This window comes from Euprymna scolopes, chromosome 11 (genome assembly GCF_053919585.1).
Source record: "Euprymna scolopes isolate OS-2025 chromosome 11, ASM5391958v1, whole genome shotgun sequence".
NCBI lineage: Eukaryota > Metazoa > Mollusca > Cephalopoda > Sepiida > Sepiolidae > Euprymna > Euprymna scolopes.
In genome coordinates, this window is record NC_136492.1 from 90,048,233 (window position 1) to 90,075,484 (window position 27,252).

At 36.1% G+C, this 27,252-nt stretch overlaps 1 protein-coding gene across 23 annotated transcripts in view; it reads right to left on the bottom strand.

The window, feature by feature from the left end:
- Positions 1–27,252, bottom strand: part of LOC145287959 (disks large homolog 1-like) — a 909,452-nt gene that overhangs the window by 84,439 nt on the left and 797,761 nt on the right. For all 23 annotated transcript variants that reach the window (XM_080135923.1, XM_080135919.1, XM_080135921.1 and 20 more), the window contains one exon: positions 11,409–11,511. In XM_080135923.1, the coding sequence (XP_079992049.1) occupies positions 11,409–11,511 (103 nt within the window). The remainder of the gene's footprint in view (positions 1–11,408; positions 11,512–27,252) is intronic.

A 27,252-nucleotide genomic window follows, 5' to 3' on the forward strand; every position in this document is an offset into this window, starting at 1 on the left:
TGAGAACATGCACAAGTTAGCAACAAAATGCAAGCAACTAAAAAAAAAAAAAAAAAAAATTTTTAATGCCGCTATTTTTGAAAATAAACGAATAAAAAATAAAGCAAATATATTTATCCAAACATTGCCTAGTTTAAATAATTTTAATTCTAAACATTATTTACACTATAAACAGCTGAAAAAAAAATAAATAAAAAACACAAAAGAAACAACAAAAAATCAATCATAACAACAAATACACATACATATAAATATCATATTGGTAAACAAAATTGAATGAAACTTGATAAAATAATCATTTTTAAGTAAAAGAAAACTCCACTTGTAAATTAAAATAAAAGTAAAAAAATTGTTATATCAAATACTTTAACAACATATTAAGCAGATGTATACGATTTCAAAGATAAAATTATGAAAATGAAAAAAATACGAAAATTGAGCCAATTTCTCACACTAACGGTAAAACCAAAACGATATTTCAATTTATTTCACCTTTACAAAACAGATACACCATTTTTTTTATATATATATACTGCCTATGTATATGGGATATTTGTCACAGTGTCAACCAATTTGCATATTGGTTTATGGAAAGGGAATTTAATTAATTACAATTCATCATTATTTTGTGAATTAATAATTTGGATTTTAATACAATATTTTTGTTTTATAATATACTTTTATTTCCTGGACAAACATTTCGAAACCAAAACCTACAGACAGTAAGTAGGATAACCATTAAGCCAGCTTGCCACGATCTTTGAAAAGTGTTTTCAAACCTACTTATTCTTAACATAAGGAAGCTGTCATGTGAACAAATCGTGCATGTGCAGTTGTGAAACAGTTGACAAACATAAAAATCTGATGACCCCCCTCCAAGACTAATTTCTGAATTTTGACCCCTTTTAACAGCCCTCTTTTCTAGATGAAAACTAAGTTTTCCACACATCTGAATACCATATATACCAGATCTGTAAATCAAACATTCATTGAGTATATTGTTCTCACACACAAACATTGTCACTTTTATAGATATACATCATTAAACTGCATGCACAAACCTTCCATTGAGGTCAACAGATATAAGTTGTTTTTAACATTCAGATACACATCAGTCATTTCATTTCTCTCCATGCAACACATGTGTATAACCATTACTGGCAAGGTTAAACTTTTATACATCACTAGTGGGGGTGCCCGGCGTTGCCCGGGTTTTTTGTAGGTGTGTGTGTGTGCGCGCGTGTATATAGATGAAAAAAAAAAAAAAAAAATTTTTTTTAATTTTGGTAGGTAGGTAGGATCGAACCAGAAGCTTTGAGGCGAAGGTGGAAAATAAAGTGTGGAAAAAAAAAAAAAACCCAAAAAAACCCTGACATGTTACCTGCTAGGCCAGCAAGGGAGAGTAACAGAAAGACGTTTGAATTTATTTAAGGATTAAAAACTGAACTGACAGGTGCGCGTATTTAATGAGGTTAAATAGAAATAATGCAGTTGATTTTTACTGCGAGGCAGTTTTTTTTTTAATTTGTTTACACAACTATGGCTAGTTTTGTTTCCCCAAGATGAGGGGGGGGGGGCGGGAAAAAGAAACCAGCTCCCCATATAAAGGGGAGTGTCCAAATTGAATAGCAATTGTCTGATATAAAGGGTTTCCCCCGCAGTGATCAAAAGCTGATTGCTTTCTGATCGTTCCTGGGTTCATCCTCAGAAAGCAATGGGATGATGGGCAAATGCTGAACTTAGTCATTTTTTTATGTCTCGTTCACTGTGCACTCACAGGAGACCAGGCATGCTCGAAACTACCATTTCAACTTAGTTTCACTTTATACTAAAAAGCCAAACACACTCGTGAGAAGCTAAAATAGAAAGAATTTTGTAAAAGTCGATGTAATTAAATCTAGATGCAACGCGTGTTCACAAATCCTAGATATTATTATTTAGACGGTATATAAAAAGTTCTAAGAAATCCCCCCTCCCCCCGAGAACCCCAACGAAAAAAGCCTTTGCTGGACATACATAAAATGTGCACACACACATTTTGCCTTTTCTATATATAGATTAGCGGGGGGGGGGGGGGTTCTCAATAGTAAATTTAAAAAAAAAAAAAAAATAAATTCAATACTCGCACTAAGAATTAAAAAAAAAAAAAAAAAAAACTCAAGAGACATACAAGGTTGCCTTATAATTTTATTAATATGTTGCATGGAATCAGGAATAACTACAAATAGTCCAATTCCTGTCCCATTGCTAAAATGTTGCATCCTTGTGTCTGTTTTATGGACTATTCACACTTTTATCCCCTTGACGTACATACACACAACAGACACGTCTAGCAGCAAAATCCCACCCCTCCACTGTAGACGTCCCTAGATGCCAGAAAGCCTTCTACTGTAATAGTTTCTTATGTTGGACTGCTAGACTTTGGAATTTCCACTCCACTTCCGGTGTTTCTAACTGTACTTCCCATGCAGAAGCTTAAATGTAATGTGAACTTCTCTCCTTACATAATTCCCTATAGACATAGAACGAAATAGTAGCCCCTTATATCAAAGTAACAATATGCCTTGTTTGGGGGTGAACAAAAGAAAAAAAAGAAAAAGAAAAAGAAAAAGTCGATATTAGTAAATGAGTATCCAGGTTTTGATACTTACAGTACAGTACAGTCAGTTTCGAATACTAACCTAAGCAATTTATTATTTAAGAGCAACCTTATTTTCTTTTTGAGTATTTTTTTTTTTCAAATGAAGAGGAAAAAAAAATTTTTTTTTTTTTTTTTGTTTAATCTTAACCTTTGGCATGTTTTATGTTGTGTGCTTCTTTTACATTTTTTTTTTTTTTTGTGGCTTTCAAATTGTAAACGGCTTTGTCCATTTCCGGAACTGACTTGAGATTCTCTGTAAATACTCTGAACTGACACCTGGGTGCCAATTTTTGAGTATCAAATAGTTTTTAAACACATTTAATAGATGGAATAGAGTAGATGAGTTTTTCTTTTTTTCTTGTGGAGACTCAACAAAGTTATTAAAAACGTATTTAGAGATATCAGCTTTCTATCCAACAGAATGAATATTCAGTCCTGCCATGTTTTGCCCACATAATGTGAACAGTGTGCTCAGGAATGGTGTGTGAAGGTGTGTGTGTGTGAATATACAAGTGAAGAAATTGCTCAAAAGAATGTTGAGTATTTCTTCTTTGAAAAGGGGTCGGACATTTATGAAAACGCTCTAATAGATTTTATAACAACTTAGTTCTTGGCCTTTATATGGCTAGGATCAAAATGTAGTATCTGTTCTAATACTATACCTTATCTTTTCTCTTCTCAATCAAAAAGGAGAAATCTTTGTAGACTGACGCAATTTTTTTTATTTTTTTTATTAATTTTTGCCCTAACTCAGACAACCATTTTCTGAGGAGCTGGATTTTACCCACACTAAAAACCAACCATATGCCAAACTCTGTTCTTGTGAGAAGGCAAGTTATTTGGGGTGGGGGAGTTGATTAATCGGACTTCTAGTCTCATAGTGAGTGTTATTCGCACAACGTTGTGGTCAATATAACCTCTGACCTTCCTCAGGTGTATTTTATCAAGTTCTGGGAATTCTGGGAATCCCTTTGTCAACCTTGGGAATCTGTACAAAATTTTGACTGGGGTAGTATGCTTACGTTCCATCAGCCATGACTGGGTAGAACTCATAAGTAATTTGGAATTGTATTTTGAGTGTTGCCCACACTGAAGATTGAACCTTTGACCTACACAAGCATGTAATTTACAACTGACTTTTATCAAGTACTTCATCCACTATGCCACGGAGACATGCAGACAATTCTAGTATGAATTTTAGAATTAAACGTATTCTTGTTTTGGAATGTGCAATCTTACTATATATCACTATCAATTAAGAGGAGGATTCATATGTACTCCAATCTATAATAAGGACCAATGTGTATTTATTTGTATATTTTTATACAAATAAGTATATATACACCACACAAAAATTTGTAAATAAAAAAAAAAAAGTCGAAACAATTTCAACTGTTGAGGAGACAGAAAGCAAATGGCAAGTTAGACAGTCTTCATCATCTGAAATGAATTCCGAAAGAATAACGATAGGTGTTATTTTTTTTCTTTAGGTCATCAGAAATGATAATTTAGGTATAAAATATTAATGTCGTAATTCTACGATTTTATGAGAATATTGGTGTTGAACACTGGCGAAGTGTATTATTTTTTTTACCCTTTCATTTTTGATGGAGGGTGTACATTAGTAATCTAATATCCCTCCACTACCCCCCCCCCCAAAAAAATAAGACTAAACACTGGAAAACAAAATTGTGTGTGTGTGGAGGAAGGTTAAGAATAAAACTATATCACTCTTCATTACATTTATGAACATATTTTGATGGTCTTAACAAGCTTGAGAACAAAATAGACACTGCATCATTTTGGAGAAACTTTAAGAATTTAACTTAGCCCCCTCCACCAGCCTAGCACTTGAGATGTTATTCCCACTTTACATAGAAATTAGGGGTTTCAGTTACATTAGCTATAAAGTAAGCACTCGTTTTATAATGAAGGTCAAATTGTAAAGTGAACTTGGCTGAGTGCATAACCCCCTCCCTCCTTTCTTTTTTATATTTAGATAATCATCATTACTGTAATCAATAATTTCCTTTTTAAATAGAAAAAGTAGATCTAACCTCCGGGCCAAGATCACAGTATAGTATCTGTTCTGATTCTAAACGCAAGTTAATTTGTCCTTAGTCAGTGGATGGGAAAACTCTTCTATACTAATGCAATTTTATTTTTGCATCCAGTGCCCCTTTTTTTTTTTTTGGAGGGGGGGGGGGTCCTTCCACATTAAAAAACGACCTTGTGTCACATTTTATTTTGTGCTTTTGGTTAGGAGTGTAGAATCTGTTCTGATACTACACACTTCATCTTTTCTGTCCTCGGTCAGGGAAAGAAAAATACTGAGCCAATTTTTATTTTGTCTCAATTCCGAGTGCCCTCTTATGAGGAATGATTTATCTCCTCACACTGCACAAAGATGTAACACAAGAGTCAGAAAGTGGGATTGAAAAGTGTCCTAGAGGAAGAACATTCTGGCCTACAAACAATACCTAGGCAACCCTGTTGGTATTCCCTGGTAGGGGCACCTCAAGCAATTAAAAATAAACTAATTCCTTTTAAAAGGGAGAAGGCAAAGCTTGGGAAGGTGGACTTCTTAGAACTGTACAGGATCAGCAAGGTACTGCAGTCAACAGAGGAAAAGCCATTTCAATAACAGTTTATATTTTGTCGACTTGATACTGAGGGAAAACTTTATGAAGGAGTTGGATTTTCTTTACATTAAAAAAAGTTTGTCTGAATTCTGCTCTCATGGAGAACCATGTAAATACAAACATGAGCGACTTTAGTCTTTCGAATAGGAGTAAACTGTAGTATCTGTTCTGATAACATTTTTAGAGTGAAGGAGAAGGAGAACGAGCGGGGGGGTATAGATGAATTAACTATAGAAATGTTCAATGCATAAAAAGGATCTTTCCAATAATATTAAAAGCAAGATTATGCTCGCAAATGGATTACAGTAACTTTTATGAATCAATATACAATACTAAAGGTAAAAAAAATCAATCACACAAAAGAGAAAGATTAGAATAAAGAATGCTTTTATAAAAATCATTAAAATAGATTTCGAAATATATTCTTAAAAAAGAATGCAACTGACTTCAACCATATTTCAATTTCTTTTACAAACAACAATAGAGACAATTTGATTTAAATTTGGATATTATTGTGTTTCTGAATTTTTTTTAGATAAGGATTGACGATTAATAGATAACGTGCATATTTTTGTGTGTCACGTTTACATATTTTTGATTTCAAGTAACTGACGTTTGTTACGACCTTCCATTTCTTGTAATAAATAATTTTACCAAGAATTCTTTATAACTTATGCTTTCAGTTATAGGTGAAGGAAATTTATTACAAGAAACATATATATATAATGCTCCCTATCTTGGGTTGAGCATATTGGGAAGTGATATACAAACTGCCATTAGCGTATTAGGTTGGTTGTTTTTGTTTTACAGCATATCAACCCTTTTCAAGTTATTTAATGCTGAATCCAGTTATTTTGAAGAACAATTTTTTTAATATATATATATATATATATATATATATATATATATATATATATATATATATATATTTTAAAGTCGATTTCTATTCAACCCATAGTTGGGACCCTAACAGGTACTACCAGTCCAGGTCAGAGTGGACCTAGGAGCAATGGCAATTCAAGGGTGGCTCCACACTCCCCAAAGCCCACAAGCTGGGGCCTCATCATCGGATATAGTTTAAGGTCATATCCAGGACCTCCATTAGCATACTAAGCGACGCTCTTTGTGTAAACAAGTCGAGCAGAGACATTTGGATGATGTCAAAATATCATTAATTCATTACCCACACAGCAGCAGCCGTATAGCGCAATGGTGAGTAGCCTTGACTGTAATTTGGGCGGTCGGGTTTCGATCCTGGCTTGAGGCAGTTGCCTGTCTAGCCGCACTGATGAGCTGTGAAAAAGCGAAACAGTACTGTATATATATATTCTTCATAAATCTTGGTTTGGATTCAAGCTGATGCACCCAAGTAATATGAATATATTTTCGTTTATTTTTGAAATTACAACTTTATAATAATAATAATCAATAGAAAATTGCCTCTAAAATAATATATATACAAAATCTGCATAAATTAAAATATCATATTTATGCATATTTTATGACCAGGCTACGCTGGGCATCCCTGCTAGCTTAGATAAATACTTCTGAAATTTTAACAAAAGAGCTACAATAATATCAGGGTGTCTCCATTTACGCTGAATATCCATAGAATGCCAACATCAATATATTACATATGAAAGAGTCCGCTGTGGAATTTCCATAGGTCCCACTAGTTCGTATTACTTTGATTATTCAGACTACTGTTCTCATTTTTATTATTATTATTAATAACGTTTCAGCTGATGTAACCTTCAAACTTCTTCAGGTGTATCTTATCGAACTCTGGGATCTTTCTATTTATTTGGGAATCTGCACTAAATTTGGAATGGAACACTTTATTTAATCCATGGACACAAGAACTCATGGCGTAACGGATAAAGTACTAGGCTTTAATTTTAAGTGACACTCTTCTGAAGATTCAATCCTCACTTCAAGCGAAATTAAGAATACAATTGCAAATTACTTAAGACTTCTACCTGGTCATGGCTGACGAAATGAGCGCATGCTACTCCCATGGATTAAATAAAGGGTTCTGTCCAAATTACCATGTAGATTCACAAGTTTGATAGAAAGATTTTAGAGTTTAGCAAGATACACCTGAAGAAGATTGGAGGTTAAATTGGCAGAAATGTTGTGAGGATAATACTCAAGATGAGAACAGTAGTCCAAAAATTCCAAATTATTAATCCTCATCTCAAAAATTCAGAAACACAAATTAAAAATAAATAAAAATTAATGTGTGAAAGGCGAAAAACAAGCACATACACACACAAATAATCACGCAATTTTATTAATAAAAAAGATGCATATTTTTTTAAATTCCAGGGTTGTTTTCTTTCTTCCAGTTATTCCGGATTGATTTCCATACAATGAAAACAACAGTAAAAGTTGTGAATATTAAACATTACACCCCCTGCTTCCACTACCCAATTGATGCAAACGTATTGGTGGGTAACTGAAAACCTGGACAACTACCACCCCAGAAGACATTGGAAAACTCCCCGGCTTGCATGTTGTCCGTCTCCATTCTCCGATGATAGAACAGAGGTTGGCTTGCAATCTTAGTGAAACTCAAGCAGAATCGCTGTGTGTGGGCGGCTATGGTCAGAGATATTGTGCAGGCGAAGGAGGAAACTGGCTTAACCCACCAAGGATGTATACCGCACTATTAAAATAAATACGATACAGCTTTGGAGAGTAATATAAAGGTCTGGTGCTGAATCTAAAAATAGCTATATTCTTTAAATCAAACCATAACGTGGTTTAACATGTAGGGAAAAAAAAATCTTAACAAACGTGTATATAGAGAGAATAAAAACTAGTTATTTTATATAACTAAGGCGCATATATATATATATATATACATACTAGCAAAGTATCCGTCGTTGACTGGGTTCAAAAACAGCCTACAGAAAATGGACTTTGATTTATGAAAGTATGATAGGTTATGAAAAGGAAGGGTTGTAAAGAGATAGCTTCGAATTTGGGGGTATCAAAACCAAAGCAAAATATGATGAAAGTAAAAATAAAATAGATAAACCCCATAATTTATTATACAATATCTGTTCACACTGAAACACTTATCACAATATTCTGTGGATCTATATTAAAAAACCTTGTTAAACTTTGTGACATATTTCCATTCTATGGAGGTTAGGCACGAACACCCCATAATTTTATTATACCATATTTCTTCAAACTGAAACATAATTATCAAAGTATACTTACGCAGATAGATATGAAAAGTCTTTATTAAAGTTTGTGCCTATTTCCATTCTACGGAGGCCAGGCGCGAACGCAGACCCCACAATTTCATCATACCATCCCTATTTAAGTTAAAACATTTATTATCAAAGTATTATGTACATCTATATCAAAAACACTTGTAAACGTTTTTTTTTTTAAATTTTAAATCTTTTATTGCCATACTTTGTGGACCAGGTGCGAACGCAGACCCCACAATTTTAATGAATCATCATTATGCCAGATCAAACATACCCATTCCTGTTTCTCGATACATCTTCTATCATTATATGTGATCAGTTTTCTATAACAGTCAACTATATAGGAGCCTATTCGTGACCAGACACACACACACAGACGTTCAGCTTTATATAATACTAGCAAAAGCACCCATTGTTGACTGGGTTCAAAAACAGCCTACAGAAAATGGACTCTAATTTATGAAAGTACTAGCGGGGGGTACCTGGCGTTGCCCGGGTGTTTGGAGGTGTGTGGTTTTGGGTAAATCAAAACTCCGGAAGGGGGGGGGGGTGAAAAAAAAAAAGTTTTGGTAAGTATGAGGATCGAATCCGAACCCTTGAGGCAAAGTTGGAAATTAAAGTGTAAAAAAAAAAAAATCATGCGACGTTAACCATTATTGGGCCACCGCTAAATACTAACGGAAACACGTTTGAATTTATTTATTTAAGTATTAAAAACAGAATTGACACGTGGCCGCAATAAAAGTTAACTCTGCTGCTTCTATTTGACCTCATTAATGAGGTCAAATAGAAGTCGCGCAGTTAATTTTTGCTGCGGGGCAGCTTTTGGGTTTGTTTACCCAACTTTGACTGGTTTTCCCCCAAGATGTTGGGGAGGGGGAAACCAGCTCCCCATTGTCTAGATTGAATAGCAATTGTCTGATATAAGGTGTTTGGCCCCACATTGATCAAAGCTGATTGCTTCTGGACGTTTCCTGGTGCAAATGCCGGGAACAGAGCCTTAGTTTTGAATTAGTAAAAGCTGAATGAACACAAGACGGCCTGAAATAGCAATAATTTTGTAAAAATCAACGTAAATAAATCTAGAGGTGACCCGCGTTCCCAAATCCTAGATATTATTATCTAGGGGGTATATAAACAGTTCTAAGCGATAGTAACCCCCCCCCCTCGGGAGCGTCGGCAAAAAAAGCCTCTTCGAGACATACATAAAATGCTCACACACATTTTACCGTTTTTATATATATATATATATGTGTGTGTGTGTGTGTGCGTATTAACATTTGTATGGATAGGTTTCATGCATAAACTAATTAGCCAATCATTGTGGATTTAAGAATACAAGTGCTAGGTATAAGGGTGGGTAATGTGGGATATATTTAGTTTAATGTAGTTTCATGCAAAGGAAATAAAATTCAGTAAGATTTGGGTTGTATTAAACATCAATATCTCTCCCCCACCACCATTTTTGTATTTGAAAAGGTTTTTAGGGGGAATCATATCGGCACACCTTCCCAGTTTAAAATTCAAATATTTCAGATTTGCATCAAATTTTATCCATAGTTATTAGATAACAGCTACGCAAGAATTTCGATTTCTTTAGATCCTTACAGCTAAAACTAATTGTAGACATGTTCTAGAAGCAAAATCATGTAATGGATTTCGGTCAAAATTGGAATAAGGATTTTTAAACATAAGGTTTAGCAGCATTTCATATCTTAATTTTAATCTTTGTAAAATGACAGAAGAGTAGTGCAAAACTGTTCTGCTCTGGGAAATAATTTTACTTATCCTGGGATGGGTATTCTCGTTCATATGTAAGAAACGCATATATACAAAAAAAAAAAAAAAAAATCTGTAGGTGTAATATAAAATACATCAGTAAAAAAAAAAAAAAAATCCAAGGTCATCCATAACAAACTACAATATATTGTTTTTCCAGATAATGTTGAAGAAATTAGTATAACCAAGAAAATGAAGAGGACTTCTTTTTTTTCTTTTTCCAGGTTGATTACTAGATTGCTTCTGTCTGGAAAAAATCTTTGGCACCCAGATCTAAAATGAGGAGTGAAAGAGTGTATATGCGTAACGCTGTAATGGGTGAGGGTGCAACTGGATGAACAATACACCTGAGGAAGATGGAATTGTGAACATGAAAATTGCAAGGCTGAGAAGATGAGTCAGATTATTACCTGGTATAATTACAATGAGTCATCCCAGAATTTCAAAGTTTTTGTTTGTTAAACTTCATTCGTTTTTCATTTTATCTCAGTTGGGTTAGGGGAACGATTGCATACCATGGCATTCAAAATTTCACTAAAAATTTATGGTAAGGTATCAAAAAAAAAAAAAAAAAAAAAAAAAAAAAAAAAAAATTGGTCCTGGATATTACTTTTTAAAACTTCACATTCAGATTTGAGTGGTATTAGACATCAATTAATAAATAGCCCCTCTCCCAAACACACCCACAATCTTCAGTTTTAGAGTATTTTAAAGAAGTTTTAGAGGGAATCATATGCAGACAACTTCTGACTTACAAATTCAAATATTTCAGATTTGCATTGAATTTGATCTAAAGTTATTAAATACTAATTATGCAGATGACAGACTGTGAGGGGGCAGATCACCTAGATGATAAAAAAAAACCCTTATTTCAAATCTCCGTTGATTTGTGGACGTATCAAATCACAGAAAAGCTCTCATGAGGAAAAATCAGGAGTTGAAGTCTCTAATTTAATTCAAAAGTCCCCAGTAGTTATATAGCTCTCGTGGGTGTTTTGGTTTTTTTTTGTTTTTTTTTTGGGGGGGGGGCACTACATAAAATGTAATATTCTTCTCAAATAGGATGATAACAAACCAATTCTATGATCAGAGTAATGCCAAGAAAAAGTACCATCTTACCTTCTGGTTTATATTGAGCAACAATTTCCACTGTATCTCCAGCTCCTTTAAGAGCTGCGGCTGCCTCCTCATGGGTAGCCCACCGGAGGTCAAGGCCATTGACCTTTAAAAAAGAAAATAAAGCAATAAAAATTTAGAAAAAAAAAATTATATAAACAAAGATTTATCTTTATTATTTGTAGTCAAACTTTCAAAATTTAAGCTCAATAGAAATTAATTTTTTTATCTACTGTTTATACCGTTTCATTATATATATTTTATTTCATGTATCCACAGCAAATTTTATAAAAAATATTTTACATATCGTTATAAGTATTTATTCAAACAGTGCTCAATACGGGAGCAAAGCTAGCTAATAATAAAAATATATACGACAATCAAGTTACACAGAAAATACTTTGTAGCTTAATTGCCATATATATGGATAAAATATCTAAAATAACATGAAATGCTGTGAACACAGGATGTGGAAAAAAAAAAAAAAAGAAAAACAAACAAAATACAGGAATAAAAAAGAGAGGTTTACCGGTTTCATCAATGAATGAAACTAGTAAAGCTTTCGTTTTAGACGATTTATTTCCATGTTTAATTTGTTTTTCCTTTTGTCTACTTTTATCTTTTGTCTGTGCCACATACACAAAATAATATATTATTTAAATAGTTTTTCTGTATTTGAATAGTACCCCATACAAAAATAGCTCTCAATGGTAGCAGTATAACAATTCTGAATAGTTTACTTGCCCAAAGTATATTTTTATAGTAATATGTACCCCTCTTTATATAATGTGAAGTATGCGCATATGTTTATATTTCTACGCATAGGACTCATACCTAAACAAATCAATTGATAATTATGAATTTTGAAACAATTTGCTACATATAAGGATTCGTGATGTAGGCTATATTTAGTTTAATGTAATTCTATGCAAAAAGGAGGAAAGTGGGGGTTGCAACACTATTCAGAGACTGTCACTTAGAACTGATTATTACTTGGCACTTTTATCCACACTGTCCATTGGTTCAATGGATAAAAGTGCTAAATTATAATTGTAAATGACAGTCTTCTGGAGGTTAGAAGTTCATTGCTCAGTACAGATAATACTAAAAATACAATTGTGAGTTATTAAGGCTTTTTATCCAGACATTGTTGATGGAACAAGAATAAACTACTCCTCAAGGATTGAATAAAGAATTCAACTAGAAATTCAGAGCTTAACAAAATGCAACTGAAGATTGGCTGATACGTTGTGAAAATAAAATCCATGATAAAACAAGGAATCTGAATAATCCAAATAAAAATGTTTCAAATTATAGAAAAAAAAAAATAGAAATAAAAATAGAAATGAAAAGTGCAAATGGCAAAATTTATTCCATGACTAGGATGCCACTTGGCGTTGCCCGGTCGTAAAATATACTTAAATATGATATGGTAATTTATGCAGATTTCATATTTATCATTAAATAGCCAATTCTCTATCGATTATTATATTGTAACAAATATATAATAGTGATTTCAAAAGTTAAAAAAAAAAAAAAAAAAATATGACTTGGGTGACAGTATCGACACCAAAACATTTAGCTATTAGATAAGTATTGTATTTAAACACTTATGTATTATTAGTTAATATTTAATTAACGTTTAATCTGACTTTTCTTTATGGCAAGCATCTTATCTCTGTGTTTTTACTTATTTTTGTTAGCGATACTTTTTGGATGAATTCAATTATTTATACGAAAATGCATATTTACCTAAATGCGAGTTGGGAATAATTTTCACTTTGACCAATTTGGTACCCCCTAAATAGGGAGCGGCATATATATTTTTAAAATATAATTATCCACTGATAAGTTATACAAAGGTAGTCGACTGTAGATGATAGTGGTCCATACAAATACCTTAAATATTTTGAATGTTAATTATAAAATTCTGTGGACCGTCTGAGCGTCCTTGCTTGCATCTTGTGTGTGTGTGTGTGTGTGTGTGTGTGTGTGTGTGTACACACACACACACACACACACACACACACACGATGCAACACACACACACAAGATGCAAGCAAGGACGCTCAGACGGTCCACAGAGTTTTTATGATTAAGGTTCAAAATATTTAAAGTATTATTTATATAGACCACTATCATCTACAGTCGACTACCTTTGTATAACTGGGAAACTTGCAAAAACAAAAGTGAGTAGCCAATAGCAAAAAAGGTGAAACTGAGACGAATTTGTCAACCTGATACCCCCCTCCCACCCTCATGTGTGCATGGAGAGAGATGTAACAGAGCGTGGACGCTCGTATGCAAATGCTGAGCCGTATGTGAAGTGACGTCATAGTAACGAAAAAGAAAATGACTATACCCCCCCCCCAAAAAAAACTTGTGCACAGACAACCATGTTTGAGAGGACAGAGGTCAGAGAAAAGGAGCACGACCACATTTTCTTTGGGAAAGTACCCAGAAATAAATATCGTTGTTACAACAGGTAAAGGTGAGTAGAGTTATTATTCTGTTCCTTGTGACATACTCTGCGACAATGTGTTGGGTCCCGAGTGCCTACGTGTTAACGCGTGTGTAAACATGTACTAAGAGAGAGAGAGAGAGAGAGAGAGAGAGAGAGGAAACAACAAATTAAACAACAAAAGTAAAAAAACATGAAGTGCAAGTGTGCAAGAGACAGTAAACCATTCTTTGATGAACCAAAATAATCTAACTGCCAATTAGTGGGCAGTTAAAAAAAAAAAAAAAAAAAAAAAAGCCAGGATAAAAAAAAAGAGAGAGAAGGAAGGAAAGGGAGAAAAGAACTAAAATACAACCAAATAGTGACAAAAAGGAGGTAAGGAACTAATGATTCGGTAAAAATTAACTTTGAAAAAAAAAAAAAAAAAAAGATTTTGTTTACTAAAGCAGAGATACTATGAGAGTATTGATTTAAATGGAAATCAGCCATCTTTTTTTCATCCCAAGCAAAGCATATTGCCACTTGGATCTAAGGAGCTACTAATTGAGATCGTGCCTAACAGAAGACCATGGGGAGTTGAGCAGCAAAATTCCTGTTCACACTACATTTACACTTCTGCAGGTTTGTACAGTCAGGGAAGCAGCAAAGAGGGAGGGAATTCCAAAATCTAGCAGATCGAGGGAAGATACTATTAGAGAAAGTTTCTGGATAAAAAAAAAAGGCGGGAATCTGCTAAAAAGTAAACAACACACATTCTCAAAAAAAAAACTTGAACGTTTGCAGAATTGATCCAATGTTTGTAATGCTAAGATTTCCAAAACCAACATGGTGAAATTTATCTCCTCGATTGTTTTTGCAGCTGTGTTCACCTTGGCCAAGTTGAGCCAGCTATTTCTTTTATTAACCTATACATCCAGAATCATGCCGGTCCATGTTCGGGGATTCTGAGCACAGTTGCACAAGATGGTTAACCAATCACCATCGAAGGGTGACCATCTGTGAACCTTAAAGCCTAGCCAAATCGTCCTGAATGGTTGTTGTCCAGGTCCCCAAATGAACAATGACACACTTATGCAACTTATGCAGAGAGGATCTCACCATAAATCAACTCCGATCCTGGGTACTCTTGTCAATTGAAACCTTTCAATTAATTTCCATACTAAGTGCAGTGTCCTAAACGTTCTGTGTTTTCATAATTTCTTCAGATACTAGAATCAGCCATGGGTAACAGACTCTAGAGTGTGTTATATCTCAGTTCAAGAAGCCAATTCTTTTGTAAGATTATAAACAAAAAAGAAAGAAGTGTGTGTGTGTGTGTGCCAATTCTTTGTAGATAGACACTTGAATTAAAATCATGTTGGCCATCGTAAATCTTGTAATCAAGCCAAATTGTTTTACATCTTAGCAAGAGTTCTTTTATTAACACACAAAAAATCTTTCTTGGAGGTATTTATTACAAAAATATAATGTACATTGAAAGAACAGCAGACATTATGAATTAAATATTCTTTGGAAGCTACCATGAATTAAACTTACTTATGTTATCGTTGTCTTTCTATCAATTTCTTGCTTTTTATCAGTTGCTCTTCAGTTACAGGAGATTAAAAAAGAAAATATAGGAAGTTAATTATACATTCTAAAAAGTAGCCTTAACTTATATATATATATATATATAATCTTTTGAAATATTTTAAGAAAGCAGACTTACTCAAGATTTCTTACAATATTTGAACTCCTTTATGCAGCTTTTACAATTTCATAAACAATCATCATCAGTTTAACGTCCGTTTTACATACTGACATGTGTTGGATGGCTTTTAGAAATTGACTTCTAAACTAACCTAATCCCTGGCCAGGTGTTTATTTTTATTTATCCCCCTTTTCTCTCAAATACATCATTACCATTTCCTTCCACAGTTTCCTTAGCCTTCCACTGACAACTGTCATTGGTCCCTAAACTATTCTACTCACCCAAGTATAACTGAGCATGTGGAAAAATATCAGCAGGAGCTGTAGGATAGCTGTCTTGTGAAGATATTAGCAGCAGTAGCCGAAAAAGCACATATGCAAATTAGAAAGTGTGCATAGGCTTGCATGACAAGAAAAAGAAAAAAAGAATAGCATATGGTTGGAGGGAAGAAAAGTGTGGACTAAAAAAGAGGGACGTGTAAAGTTGAAGACGAAAAATGGCTGGCTATGGCCGGCATGTGGTTGAGTTGAGAAAGAAAAACACATGATGGATGTATGGCCTCATAATGGCGGCAAGAGACTTTTAAACTGGTGTCAAGACGGCTGGGTTCTGTTAATCTCATGACAGACGAAATGAACAGTTAGAAAAAAAAAAAATAAGAAGCAGGCATTGTTTGGAAAGTGATGAGAATAAATGCCTTTTGCTAAAATAGAAAAAGGTCGGATTTATTTTGTTTTATTTGTTTATTCCTATGATGTTAAACTAAAACTCATCCATTCTTACAATGTAACAAAAGCAGTCTTCCTATACTGCCCAGACTTAATATTCCTCTAAGATCACCAGATTTAAGTTTGTCTTGCACATTCATTATATCATTCTCATATTTCTTTCCATGCAACACATACCCTCAACTGATTTCCAAACTAAGCTACCACTAGCCAAATCTTTATCTCAAATCCATCCTAATCACTTGCTTCCAGGTTCTCCACCGTCTTTCCTTGTCAATTGACCTTGCTGGCTTAACTGTTCTAAATTTATTATATGGTACTGTTTTAGAAGACATTACATCAAAAAATATGAAAGTGCCAATACTTTTCACAAGTACAACCTTACATTAAGTATATTCAAATATAGGTTTAAAGAGTAAACGGAATTTCTTTGATAAAAAAAAAACCTCTACATTAATAAAATTATGCAACCACTTTGCGTGTGTATGCATATTCCTCACCTTTATTATGATGTTTGTTTTAATTTACTATTACTCAAACATTTATTGAAAGCATAAATTTCCCAAAACAGACTTAAAACTAAATTTCAAAAAAATATTTTAACATAAAATAAGAATGCAATTTGTTTTTTTTTTTACATGAACAAGTCAGTCATTTTAATATTTTGTTAATAAGTGCAAAAAAAAAAAAAAAAAAAAAGAAAAAAAGTTACTTCATAACTCTTAGAAATTTGGAAGGAATTTAGATAGTTGGTTGTTTTTTGTTTGACAACATATCAACTCTATTTAGGTTATATAATGCAAAATCCTGTAATTTCGGAAAAATCTTTACGTTCCAAGTTCTTTATATTTTCAAGTATTTATTCATGGCATTTTGTTTGATTGTTTTGTAGAAGAAAATTCTTTTTATTTTTTTTTACTTCACAGAACAATTGAATTTTGCAAAGGGAAATGTAAATAAAACAATAATATCAATGATTGGCACATTTTTGGTCAGGAAGCCCAGATCTTTAGATGGTCTGATCTGGTAGCACCAGATGCTCTAACTGGTATTACCACTCCCAAACCAAATTAGACCTGATAATAATGATAACTAAGAGGCAACTCCACATTCCCCATAGTCCCCAAATTGGGTCTCACCACTGAATGTCTTGTAAGGTCATCATACTCAGAACCAAAAGGAATTTGGTACTATTTAAAGAATTGAATAGTAAATCATTTCTGTCTTTATAATTTTTAGCAAATCCTCACGAAGAGAGAGACTTAAAATTTTGAAGGCTATTTATATCCAAGGATTTTATAAATAGATTAAAATAAAAGCATCATATTATAAGAATTCGATTATTAATTTTATCAACAATGAATAAACTTAACTTCCAAAATTCTATTTCAAACATCCAAATGGTAAAACAAAAAACATCTAGGTCAAATAATAGAATCGAAAAAGCCATATTATTAAACAAAAAGCCTTCAATTATTACTTAAAAATAAATTAAAAAAATGTTATCAAGATCTGTTTTACATAACATTTTGTAATTCATTATTTTAGTATAAATATCAGAAGAGCCATCTAAATATTTTTGCAAAGATGATCGAAAAAGCAAAATGATTCCAAAGTCCAGAGAGAGAGAGAGAGAGAGAGAGAGAGAGAGAGAGAGAGAGAGAGAGAGAGAGAGAGAGAGAAAGATAAAATCCAGAGCGCATAGAGAGGGAGAGAAAGTCCAGTGAGCGCAGAGAGAGGGACAGAGAGACCAGTGAGCACAGAGAGAAGGACAGAGAGTCCAGAGAGAGAGAAGGACAGAGAGTCCAGAGAGAGAGAAGGACAGAGAGTCCAGAGAGAGAGAAGGACAGAGAGTCCAGAGAGAGAGAAGGACAGAGAGTCCAGAGAGAGAGAAGGACAGAGAGTCCAGAGAGAGAGAAGGACAGAGAGTCCAGAGAGAGAGAAGGACAGAGAGTCCAGAGAGAGAGAAGGACAGAGAGTCCAGAGAGAGAGAAGGACAGAGAGTCCAGAGAGAGAGAAGGACAGAGAGTCCAGAGAGAGAGAAGGACAGAGAGTCCAGAGAGAGAGAAGGACAGAGAGTCCAGAGAGAGAGAAGGACAGAGAGTCCAGAGAGAGAGAAGGACAGAGAGTCCAGAGAGAGAGAAGGACAGAGAGTCCAGAGAGAGAGAAGGACAGAGAGTCCAGAGAGAGAGAAGGACAGAGAGTCCAGAGAGAGAGAAGGACAGAGAGTCCAGAGAGAGAGAAGGACAGAGAGTCCAGAGAGAGAGAAGGACAGAGAGTCCAGAGAGAGAGAAGGACAGAGTCCAGAGAGAGAGAAGGACAGAGAGTCCAGAGAGAGAGAGGGACAGAGAGTCCAGAGAGAGAGAGGGACAGAGAGTCCAGAGAGAGAGAAGGACAGAGAGTCCAGAGAGAGAGAAGGACAGAGAGTCCAGAGAGAGAGAAGGACAGAGAGTCCAGAGAGAGAGAGGGAGAGAAAGTCCAGAGAGCGCAGAGAGAGAGAGGGAGAGAAAGTCCAGAGAGTGAAGAGAGAGAGAGGGAGAGAAAGTCCAGAGAGCGCAGAGAGAGAGAGGGAGAGAAAGTCCAGAGAGCGCAGAGAGAGAGAGAGGGAGAGAAAGTCCAGAAAGCGCAGAGAGAGAGAGGGAGAGAAAGTCCAGAGAGCGCAGAGAGAGAGGGAGAGAAAGTCCAGAGAGCGCAGAGAGAGAGAGGGAGAGAAAGTCCAGAGAGCGCAGAGAGAGAGAGAGAGAGAGGGAGAGAAAGTCCAGAGAGCGCAGAGAGAGAGAGGGAGAGAAAGTCCAGAGAGCGCAGAGACAGAGAGGGAGAGAAAGTCCAGAGAGCGCAGAGAGAGAGAGGGAGAGAAAGTCCAGAGAGCGCAGAGAGAGAGAGGGAGAGAAAGTCCAGAGAGCGCAGAGAGAGAGAGAGGGAGAGAAAGTCCAGAGAACGCAGAGAGAGAGAGAGAGAGAGAGAGAGAGAGAGAGAAAGTCCAGAGAGCGCAGAGAGAGAGAGAGAGAGATAGAAAAAGTCCAGAGAGCGCAGAGAGAGAGAGAGAGAGAGAGAGAGAGATAGAGAAAGTCCAGAGAGCGCAGAGAGAGAGATAGATAGAGAAAGTCCAGAGAGCGCAGAGAGAGAGAGAGAGAGAGAGAGAGAGAGAGAGAGATAGAGAAAGTCCAGAGAGCGCAGAGAGAGAGAGAGAGAGAGAGAGAGAGAGAGAGAGAGAGAGATAGAGAATGTCCAGAGAGCGCAGAGAGAGAGAGATAGAGAAAGTCCAGAGAGCTCAGAGAGAGAGAGAGATAGAGAAAGTCCAGAGAGCTCAGAGAGAGAGAGAGATAGAGAGAGAGATAGAGAAAGTCCAGAGAGCGCAGAGAGAGAGAGAGAGATAGAGAAAGTCCAGAGAGCGCAGAGAGAGAGAGAGAGAGAGAGAGAGATAGAGAAAGTCCAGAGAGCGCAGAGAGAGAGAGAGAGAGAGAGATAGAGAAAGTCCAGAGAGCGCAGAGAGAGAGAGAGAGAGAGAGAGAGAGAGAGATAGAGAAAGTCCAGAGAGCGCAGAGAGAGAGAGAGATAGAGAAAGTCCAGAGAGCGCAGAGAGACAGAGAGATAGAGAAAGTCCAGAGAGCGCAGAGAGAGAGAGAGAGAGAGAGAGAGAGATTTAGAGAAAGTCCAGAGAGCGCAGAGAGAGAGAGAGAGAGAGAGAGAGATAGAGAATGTCCAGAGAGCGCAGAGAGAGAGAGAGATAGAGAAAGTCCAGAGAGCTCAGAGAGAGAGAGATAGAGAAAGTCCAGAGAGCTCAGAGAGAGAGAGATAGAGAAAGTCCAGAGAGCTCAGAGAGAGAGAGATAGAGAAAGTCCAGAGAGCTCAGAGAGAGAGAGAGAAAGTCCAGAGAGCTCAGAGAGAGAGAGAGAGAAAGTCCAGAGAGCGCAGAGAGAGAGAGAAAGAAAAAGTCCAGAGAGCGCAGAGAGAGAGAGAAAGAAAAAGTCCAGAGAGCGCAGAGAGAGAGAGAGAGAGAGAAAGTCCAGAGAACGCAGAGAGAGAGAAAGTCCAGAGAGCGCAGAGAGAGAGAAAGTCCAGAGAGCGCAGAGAGAGAGAAAGTCCAGAGAGCGCAGAGAGAGAGAAAGTCCAGAGAGCGCAGAGAGAGAGAAAGTCCAGAGAGCGCAGAGAGAGAGAAAGTCCAGAGAGCGCAGAGAGAGAGAAAGTCCAGAGAGCGCAGAGAGAGAGAAAGTCCAGAGAGCGCAGAGAGAGAGAAAGTCCAGAGAGCGCAGAGAGAGAGAAAGTCCAGAGAGCGCAGAGAGAGAGAAAGTCCAGAGAGCGCAGAGAGAGAGAAAGTCCAGAGAGCGCAGAGAGAGAGAAAGTCCAGAGAGCGCAGAGAGAGAGAAAGTCCAGAGAGCGCAGAGAGAGAGAAAGTCCAGAGAGCGCAGAGAGAGAGAAAGTCCAGAGAGCGCAGAGAGAGAGAAAGTCCAGAGAGCGCAGAGAGAGAGAAAGTCCAGAGAGCGCAGAGAGAGAGAAAGTCCAGAGAGCGCAGAGAGAGAGGAAGTCCAGAGAGCGCAGAGAGAGAGAAAGTCCAGAGAGCGCAGAGAGAGAGAAAGTCCAGAGAGCGCAGAGAGAGAGAAAGTCCAGAGAGCGCAGAGAGAGAGAAAGTCCAGAGAGCGCAGAGAGAGAGAAAGTCCAGAGAGCGCAGAGAGAGAGAAAGTCCAGAGAGCGCAGAGAGAGAGAAAGTCCAGAGAGCGCAGAGAGAGAGAAAGTCCAGAGAGCGCAGAGAGAGAGAAAGTCCAGAGAGCGCAGAGAGAGAGAAAGTCCAGAGAGCGCAGAGAGAGAGAAAGTCCAGAGAGCGCAGAGAGAGAGAAAGTCCAGAGAGCGCAGAGAGAGAGAAAGTCCAGAGAGCGCAGAGAGAGAGAAAGTCCAGAGAGCGCAGAGAGAGATAGAGAAAGTCCAGAGAGCGCAGAGAGAGATAGAGAAAGTCCAGAGAGCGCAGAGAGAGAGAGATAGAGAAAGTCCAGAGAGCGCAGAGAGAGAGAGAGATAGAGAAAGTCCAGAGAGCGCAGAGAGAGAGAGAGATAGAGAAAGTCCAGAGAGCGCAGAGAGAGAGAAGGAGATAGAGAAAGCGCAGAGAGAGAGAAGGAGATAGAGAAAGTCCAGAGAGCGCAGAGAGAGAGAAGGAGATAGAGAAAGTCCAGAGAGCGCAGAGAGAGAAGGAGATAGAGAAAGTCCAGAGAGCGCAGAGAAAGATAGAGAAAGTCCAGAGAGCGCAGAGAAAGAGAAGGAGATAGAGAAAGTCCAGAGAGCGCAGAGAGAGAGAGAGAGAGAGAGAGAGAGATAGAGAAAGTCCAGAGAGCGCAGAGAGAGAGAGAGAGAGAGAGAGAGAGAGAGAGAAAGTCCAGAGAGCGCAGAGAGAGAGAGAAATAGAGAAAGTCCAGAGAGCGCAGAGAGAGAGAGAGAGATAGAGAAAGTCCAGAGATCGCAGAGAGAGAAGGAGATAGAGAAAGTCCAGAGAGCGCAGAGAGAGAGGGAGATAGAGAAAGTCCAGAGAGCGCAGAGAGAGAGGGAGATAGAGAAAGTCCAGAGAGTGCAGAGAGAGAGAGAGAGAGAGAGACAGTCCAGAGAGCGCAGAGAGAGATAGAGAAAGTCCAGAGAGCGCAGAGAGAGATAGAGAAAGTCCAGAGAGCGCAGAGAGAGATAGAGAAAGTCCAGAGAGCGCAGAGAGAGATAGAGAAAGTCCAGAGAGCGCAGAGAGAGATAGAGAAAGTCCAGAGAGCGCAGAGAGAGATAGAGAAAGTCCAGAGAGCGCTGAGGGAGGGAGAGAGAGAGAAAGTTCAGAGAGCGCAGATAAAGGGAGAATGGACACATAGAATGATGTCCTGTTGCTAAGAAGCAGACTAAATTGATGCATGTTAAGGTCAGAGAAAAAAAAACTGCATCCTTGCACTATATCTAGAATTTTTCAACACAAAAGTCCCAAAGATAGCCATCAGTGCACAACACCATGATTGAAATTAAACCAGAAAAGCAATAAACATAAAATTATATATACATATCTCATGTGTTTATTTCTTTTATATATTTCAATTATATAATATTTTTATTCAACAATAGCTCAGTCTTACACCAGGGAAGTTGCACTGAAGCAAACTTTATTAGGACATAATAGATATCTATTTTAGACTACTGAAATAATACTGATTTTTAATTGAGATGAGCAACAGTTCTCTCTCTCACACACACACACACACACACACACACACACACACACACCCAGAAGCAGTGTCAGCGAGTTGCTCATCTTCCCACTTTCCCAATCTATGATAAGAGCATCGAAATGTGGTGATTACTCTAATAATAATAATAAACATTAAGACATTTTTTTAAATCACCTATCATAAATTATCAAATTTCAATGACATTTTTGGTATTTAAATAAAGAAAAAAAAATTCTTAATTATTTTTCATATATCACCTACAAAAAATAGAATGGAATCTGTTTTTGGTATAAAGAGAAACAAAAGAAAAATCTTATGGAACTTGCTAGATCAATCTTGCAGTTGCTAAATTACTCTGTTCATCAAATGTTTTGTTTCTTAAGCAAAGCTTTACTATCTTTAATACTGAATATACCAAAGCTGGCATTTACTTCCCTCCCACTACAGTAAGATGTGACACAAGATCAAAAGGTGAGGAGAGTCAAGCCAGCGCCTCTAAAGGAGGAACACTTTGGTACATTTAAAATTGTCTCAACAATCCCATTGGCATTCCTCAGTCAGGCCCCCCCCCCCGACAATAAATATTAAACTTTACTCCAACCAAAGGACAGGAGACAACATCTGGAAGGATGGGCCTCCTAGGTACAAGCTAGAACTAATGTTTCAGCCCGACAGAGGACACAGAAATTACCTAGTTTCTACCAAACTGATTGTTGAGGTTAAAATCTCGTCTGGTATATGTTGATGCAACCTGGTGCAAACTGAATGAGAATACACTAAATCTTGATAAACTCATGACAATCAGTTGGTTACGTTAAGTTGGCCACGTTGAGAACAGCGACTTAAAAAAAAAAAAATAAATAAATAAATAAATAAAAAAAATAAATAAATAAAAATAAAGAATTCAGAATCCTTGAGGTGGAAGAAAGTTGGATGCTATCCTCCGCCCTCCCACCCAAAAACTTGGATGTAAACCAACAAAGATCTTAAATAATGACAGTTGAACAGAATCTTCAAGACCATCAAAAGCTTAGAGAGATTACAGACAGCCAGAAAACGTCAGACTCCTGATCAAGGGAAATAAGAGAAGACATTGGATGATGATTATAATTATTATTACTTGTTTTACTCTATTTTTTTTCCTGTTAACCATGATACTCAGATTATATTATTTAACATATATCTTTTTTTTAGTATTGATATTCATATTAAAAACCCTTTTTCAATTTATTTAAAAAGAAAATACAACTTTGTTATATATGAGTTGTGGAATTGCATTCATCTGCAAAACATTTAACTAATTTGCATATTCTTTTAAACATTCATTTTAATTAATTCCCTATTAGTTTTTTCAGTGTTCTTATCTGATGATCATCTTTATCTATTATGTGTAATTATATTCATGCAAATATTCTACATAATTTATACTTGTGTAATATTTGCGTAAAAAGGTTATAGTAAACACAAACCTCTTTCTATATATATTTATGTATGCGTGTGTGTATATATATATGTGTGTGTGTTTTAAAAATTTTACCTACCAAAACCTATCAGTTTTTGGTCTACAAATATGAAACTTAATATATTGGATATTCGAACCAATGCAAAACCTTATATTTGGGTTTTATCCAGGAAAAACTGGTGCAAAGGAGTGAAAATTTAAAAAAAAAAAAAGAAATTTGCTAGGTCAAGGTCGAACAACGGCATTACGAATATGCATGCGTAACATAATAGCTATTGGTTCATGTTTTAATTTTTAGCCTTTCAGCAAACATGTCTTCATAGCCCAGGCATCAACATCAAAGGAAAAAATAAATCGTAAGCTAAAAATTTTGGTTTTGATTCTCGGTGGTGGCGCACAAGTCATTTTTTTTTTTCCAACTTTTTAAATAATTAATACATATATTCGGTCGAATACAATATAATGATAAATACAAAATCTGCATCAATGAAAATATCATATTTATGCAGGACAATGTCAGGCGGCCTGCTGGTATATATATTAGTGTTGGGACGATTAATCGGAATCAGAATCGGGAATAGGAAAAATCGAAACTTTTGGGGTATTGAAACCGAAAAAATGTGTTCCTGTTTTCTGATACCAAAAACGATTCCTTCCATTATCTTTTTTTTATTTTGTTTAAAACAAAGTTTTCCACTGCTAGTAGTAATAACAAAATAACTATTTATTTTAAACTACCAACGAAGCAAAAATATATAAATCACCCGCACAAAGGTGTTTTTATGCTTGAGAAAATACCTGCACATTTAACATGTTTTTATGGTAACTGGGAATAAAAATAAATTTTATAGTTAAATATTTGTAGATTTATCAAGAATCAGAATTGGAAATTATATCAGAATCGGGAAAAATATTGGAATCATTCCACCATTTATATGTATACTATTGACACACACACACACACTTAAGTGTAGACTTTACTATTAGACTGGTTAAAACCCTTACTAATATTATTTTTATTATTTACAGTGGTGCCAAAAAGAAAGTCCGCACTTAAAGCTTAAATTTGTGATTTTTCAAAAATTGACAATGGCAGACTTTCTTTTTGGTGTCACTTATTTCCAACTGTTATTTCTGGTAAACATGTTCCCAGGATTTGCTACTACATGGGATATTCAGGTCTTTACACATTTTCCAGTGGAGATATTTACACACTCCATTGTGTCGCATAATAGCCGTCCCCCAACAGGACTTTATAACTGGATGTCAGGTGGCTCACACTCTACTTCTGTGTGGCAGAACCTTCCTTCAGTAATGAATTCACATCCTATGTGTTAAACGAACTGTCTCTCTTTATATCAAGCTCTTATCATTAATTTGAACTGTGTGTAATCAATATAAATGTCTCATCGTCCCTGTTATAGGAATGTCTTGTTCCCGCTACAAAACATTAGAAACTCCACCTCAGATTTGGCAACAGTACTCCATCTTTACGCTGTATTTTATTCTGTATCAGTAAGAAGGTTATTTCTGCTGAAGTGGTTGACTATTTCTCTATTTAATATGGATTCCAGCAACTTCTTAAGATTCCAGTTTCTTTTCGTGTCGTACATAAGTCCTTGGTATTTTGTTATTTTCTTCCTCTGTGCTCTGTTAAGGCCAGCATCATTAGGGACGCTTACTTCAACTAGGGTTGCCACTTTCTCCTTGTCCCATATCACTGTCAGGTTTAATAGCCCCATTTTCTAGGTATTTAGCTGTTGGTATTTCGTAGTCATGGTGGATGGTGTATGACTTATTTCCAACTGTTCTTGCCGGTAAACATGTTCCCAGGATTTGCTACTACATGAGATATTCAGTTTTTTACAGATTTTCCAGTGGAGATATTTACACACTCCGTTGTGTCGCATTGTATAATAGCCGTCCCCCAACAGGACTTTATAACTGGATGTCAGGTGGCTCACACTCTACTTCTGTGTGGCAGAACCTGCACTTATTGTTATTGCTGAGACCACTCATCTTTTTAAAAGCATTGGTCATCAAGTGTTGATCTTGAGCGGCCATTATCATTCTCTCCTGATCATAGTGAAGAGATCCTTTTTTTTTAGACAATCTACAGAACCTTAGTGTGTATGTCTTTGTGCTGCCTTATATGCTTATGTATATTGATGTATAATGGTTTATATATATGTATATATGTGTGTGTATGCGCATGTGCATATACACATGTAGACATATATATGCACGTATATGTGTGTATGTGTAAATATATGTGTACATGTGTGTGTGTGTATGCATATATACAGTGCTGGACAAAACTTAAGAAACATAAAAACGGACATTTTTTTTTTTTTTAATATTCAGAAAACTTTTCGGTATTTCAGATTCAGGAATACTTCTGCATATGCTCTTACTAGGAGACCACAATAATGAAGGAAATTTTCTAAAGTTTCATTAGTTAATACTTTAGAAACATTGGTGAATTTTATTGAAATCTAAGTTCTTATGATTGTTGATTTTCTCAGGACTTTATAATTTTTTTTTTATGTAGAAATAAAAATAATATTAATAAGGGTTTTAACCAGTCTAATAGTAAAGTCTACACTTAAGTGTGTGTGTGTGTGTCAATACTATACGTATAAATGGTGGAACGATTTTTTATGTATAATTACGTCCTCTTCTAGAAGCCAGTTATGTCCCTTTGACTCAGCCGGAAGTACAATGGGGTTATCTTCCCTGTTATTTGCAAAAGAGGTAGGACGCTGCCAGGGGGCAGTTTAGAAACTTCTATGCGCACAACACGGATTGCTGTTGCTCACGAGCCCCCCTCAAGTCTGTCAACTCACCCAATATATATATAGCTGGATCCCTAACAACTCTATAATACAAACCAGTTATTCTTATTTTTGTGATGGGCAAACGTAAAAAATTATCAGAATCTGAGTGTGGGAAGATTCTTGCTTATCAAGACTAGAAGTTGACGATTCATGTAATAGCTGAAAAAATTGTAAGGTCTACAAAGGCAGCACACTTGTTCCTGAGCAACCCAAATGATTATAGTAAGAAAAATTCAGGCAATCGCCCCAAAAGTACAAGTTCAGCAATGGGTGGAAGAATTCTATGGATCATGAAAGCTAATAAAGGCATATCCAGCTCGAAAATTAAAGATGAAAATGAATGCACCGCGTCAGCAAGAACAGGAGATTTTTTAATAGAAGCGGAATGAAAAAAATGAAGCGGAAACAGAAACCAAGACTGTTTAAATGCCACAAAGAAGCCAGACTCATTCGCGAAGAGGTACCAAACGTAGGACAGTGAATG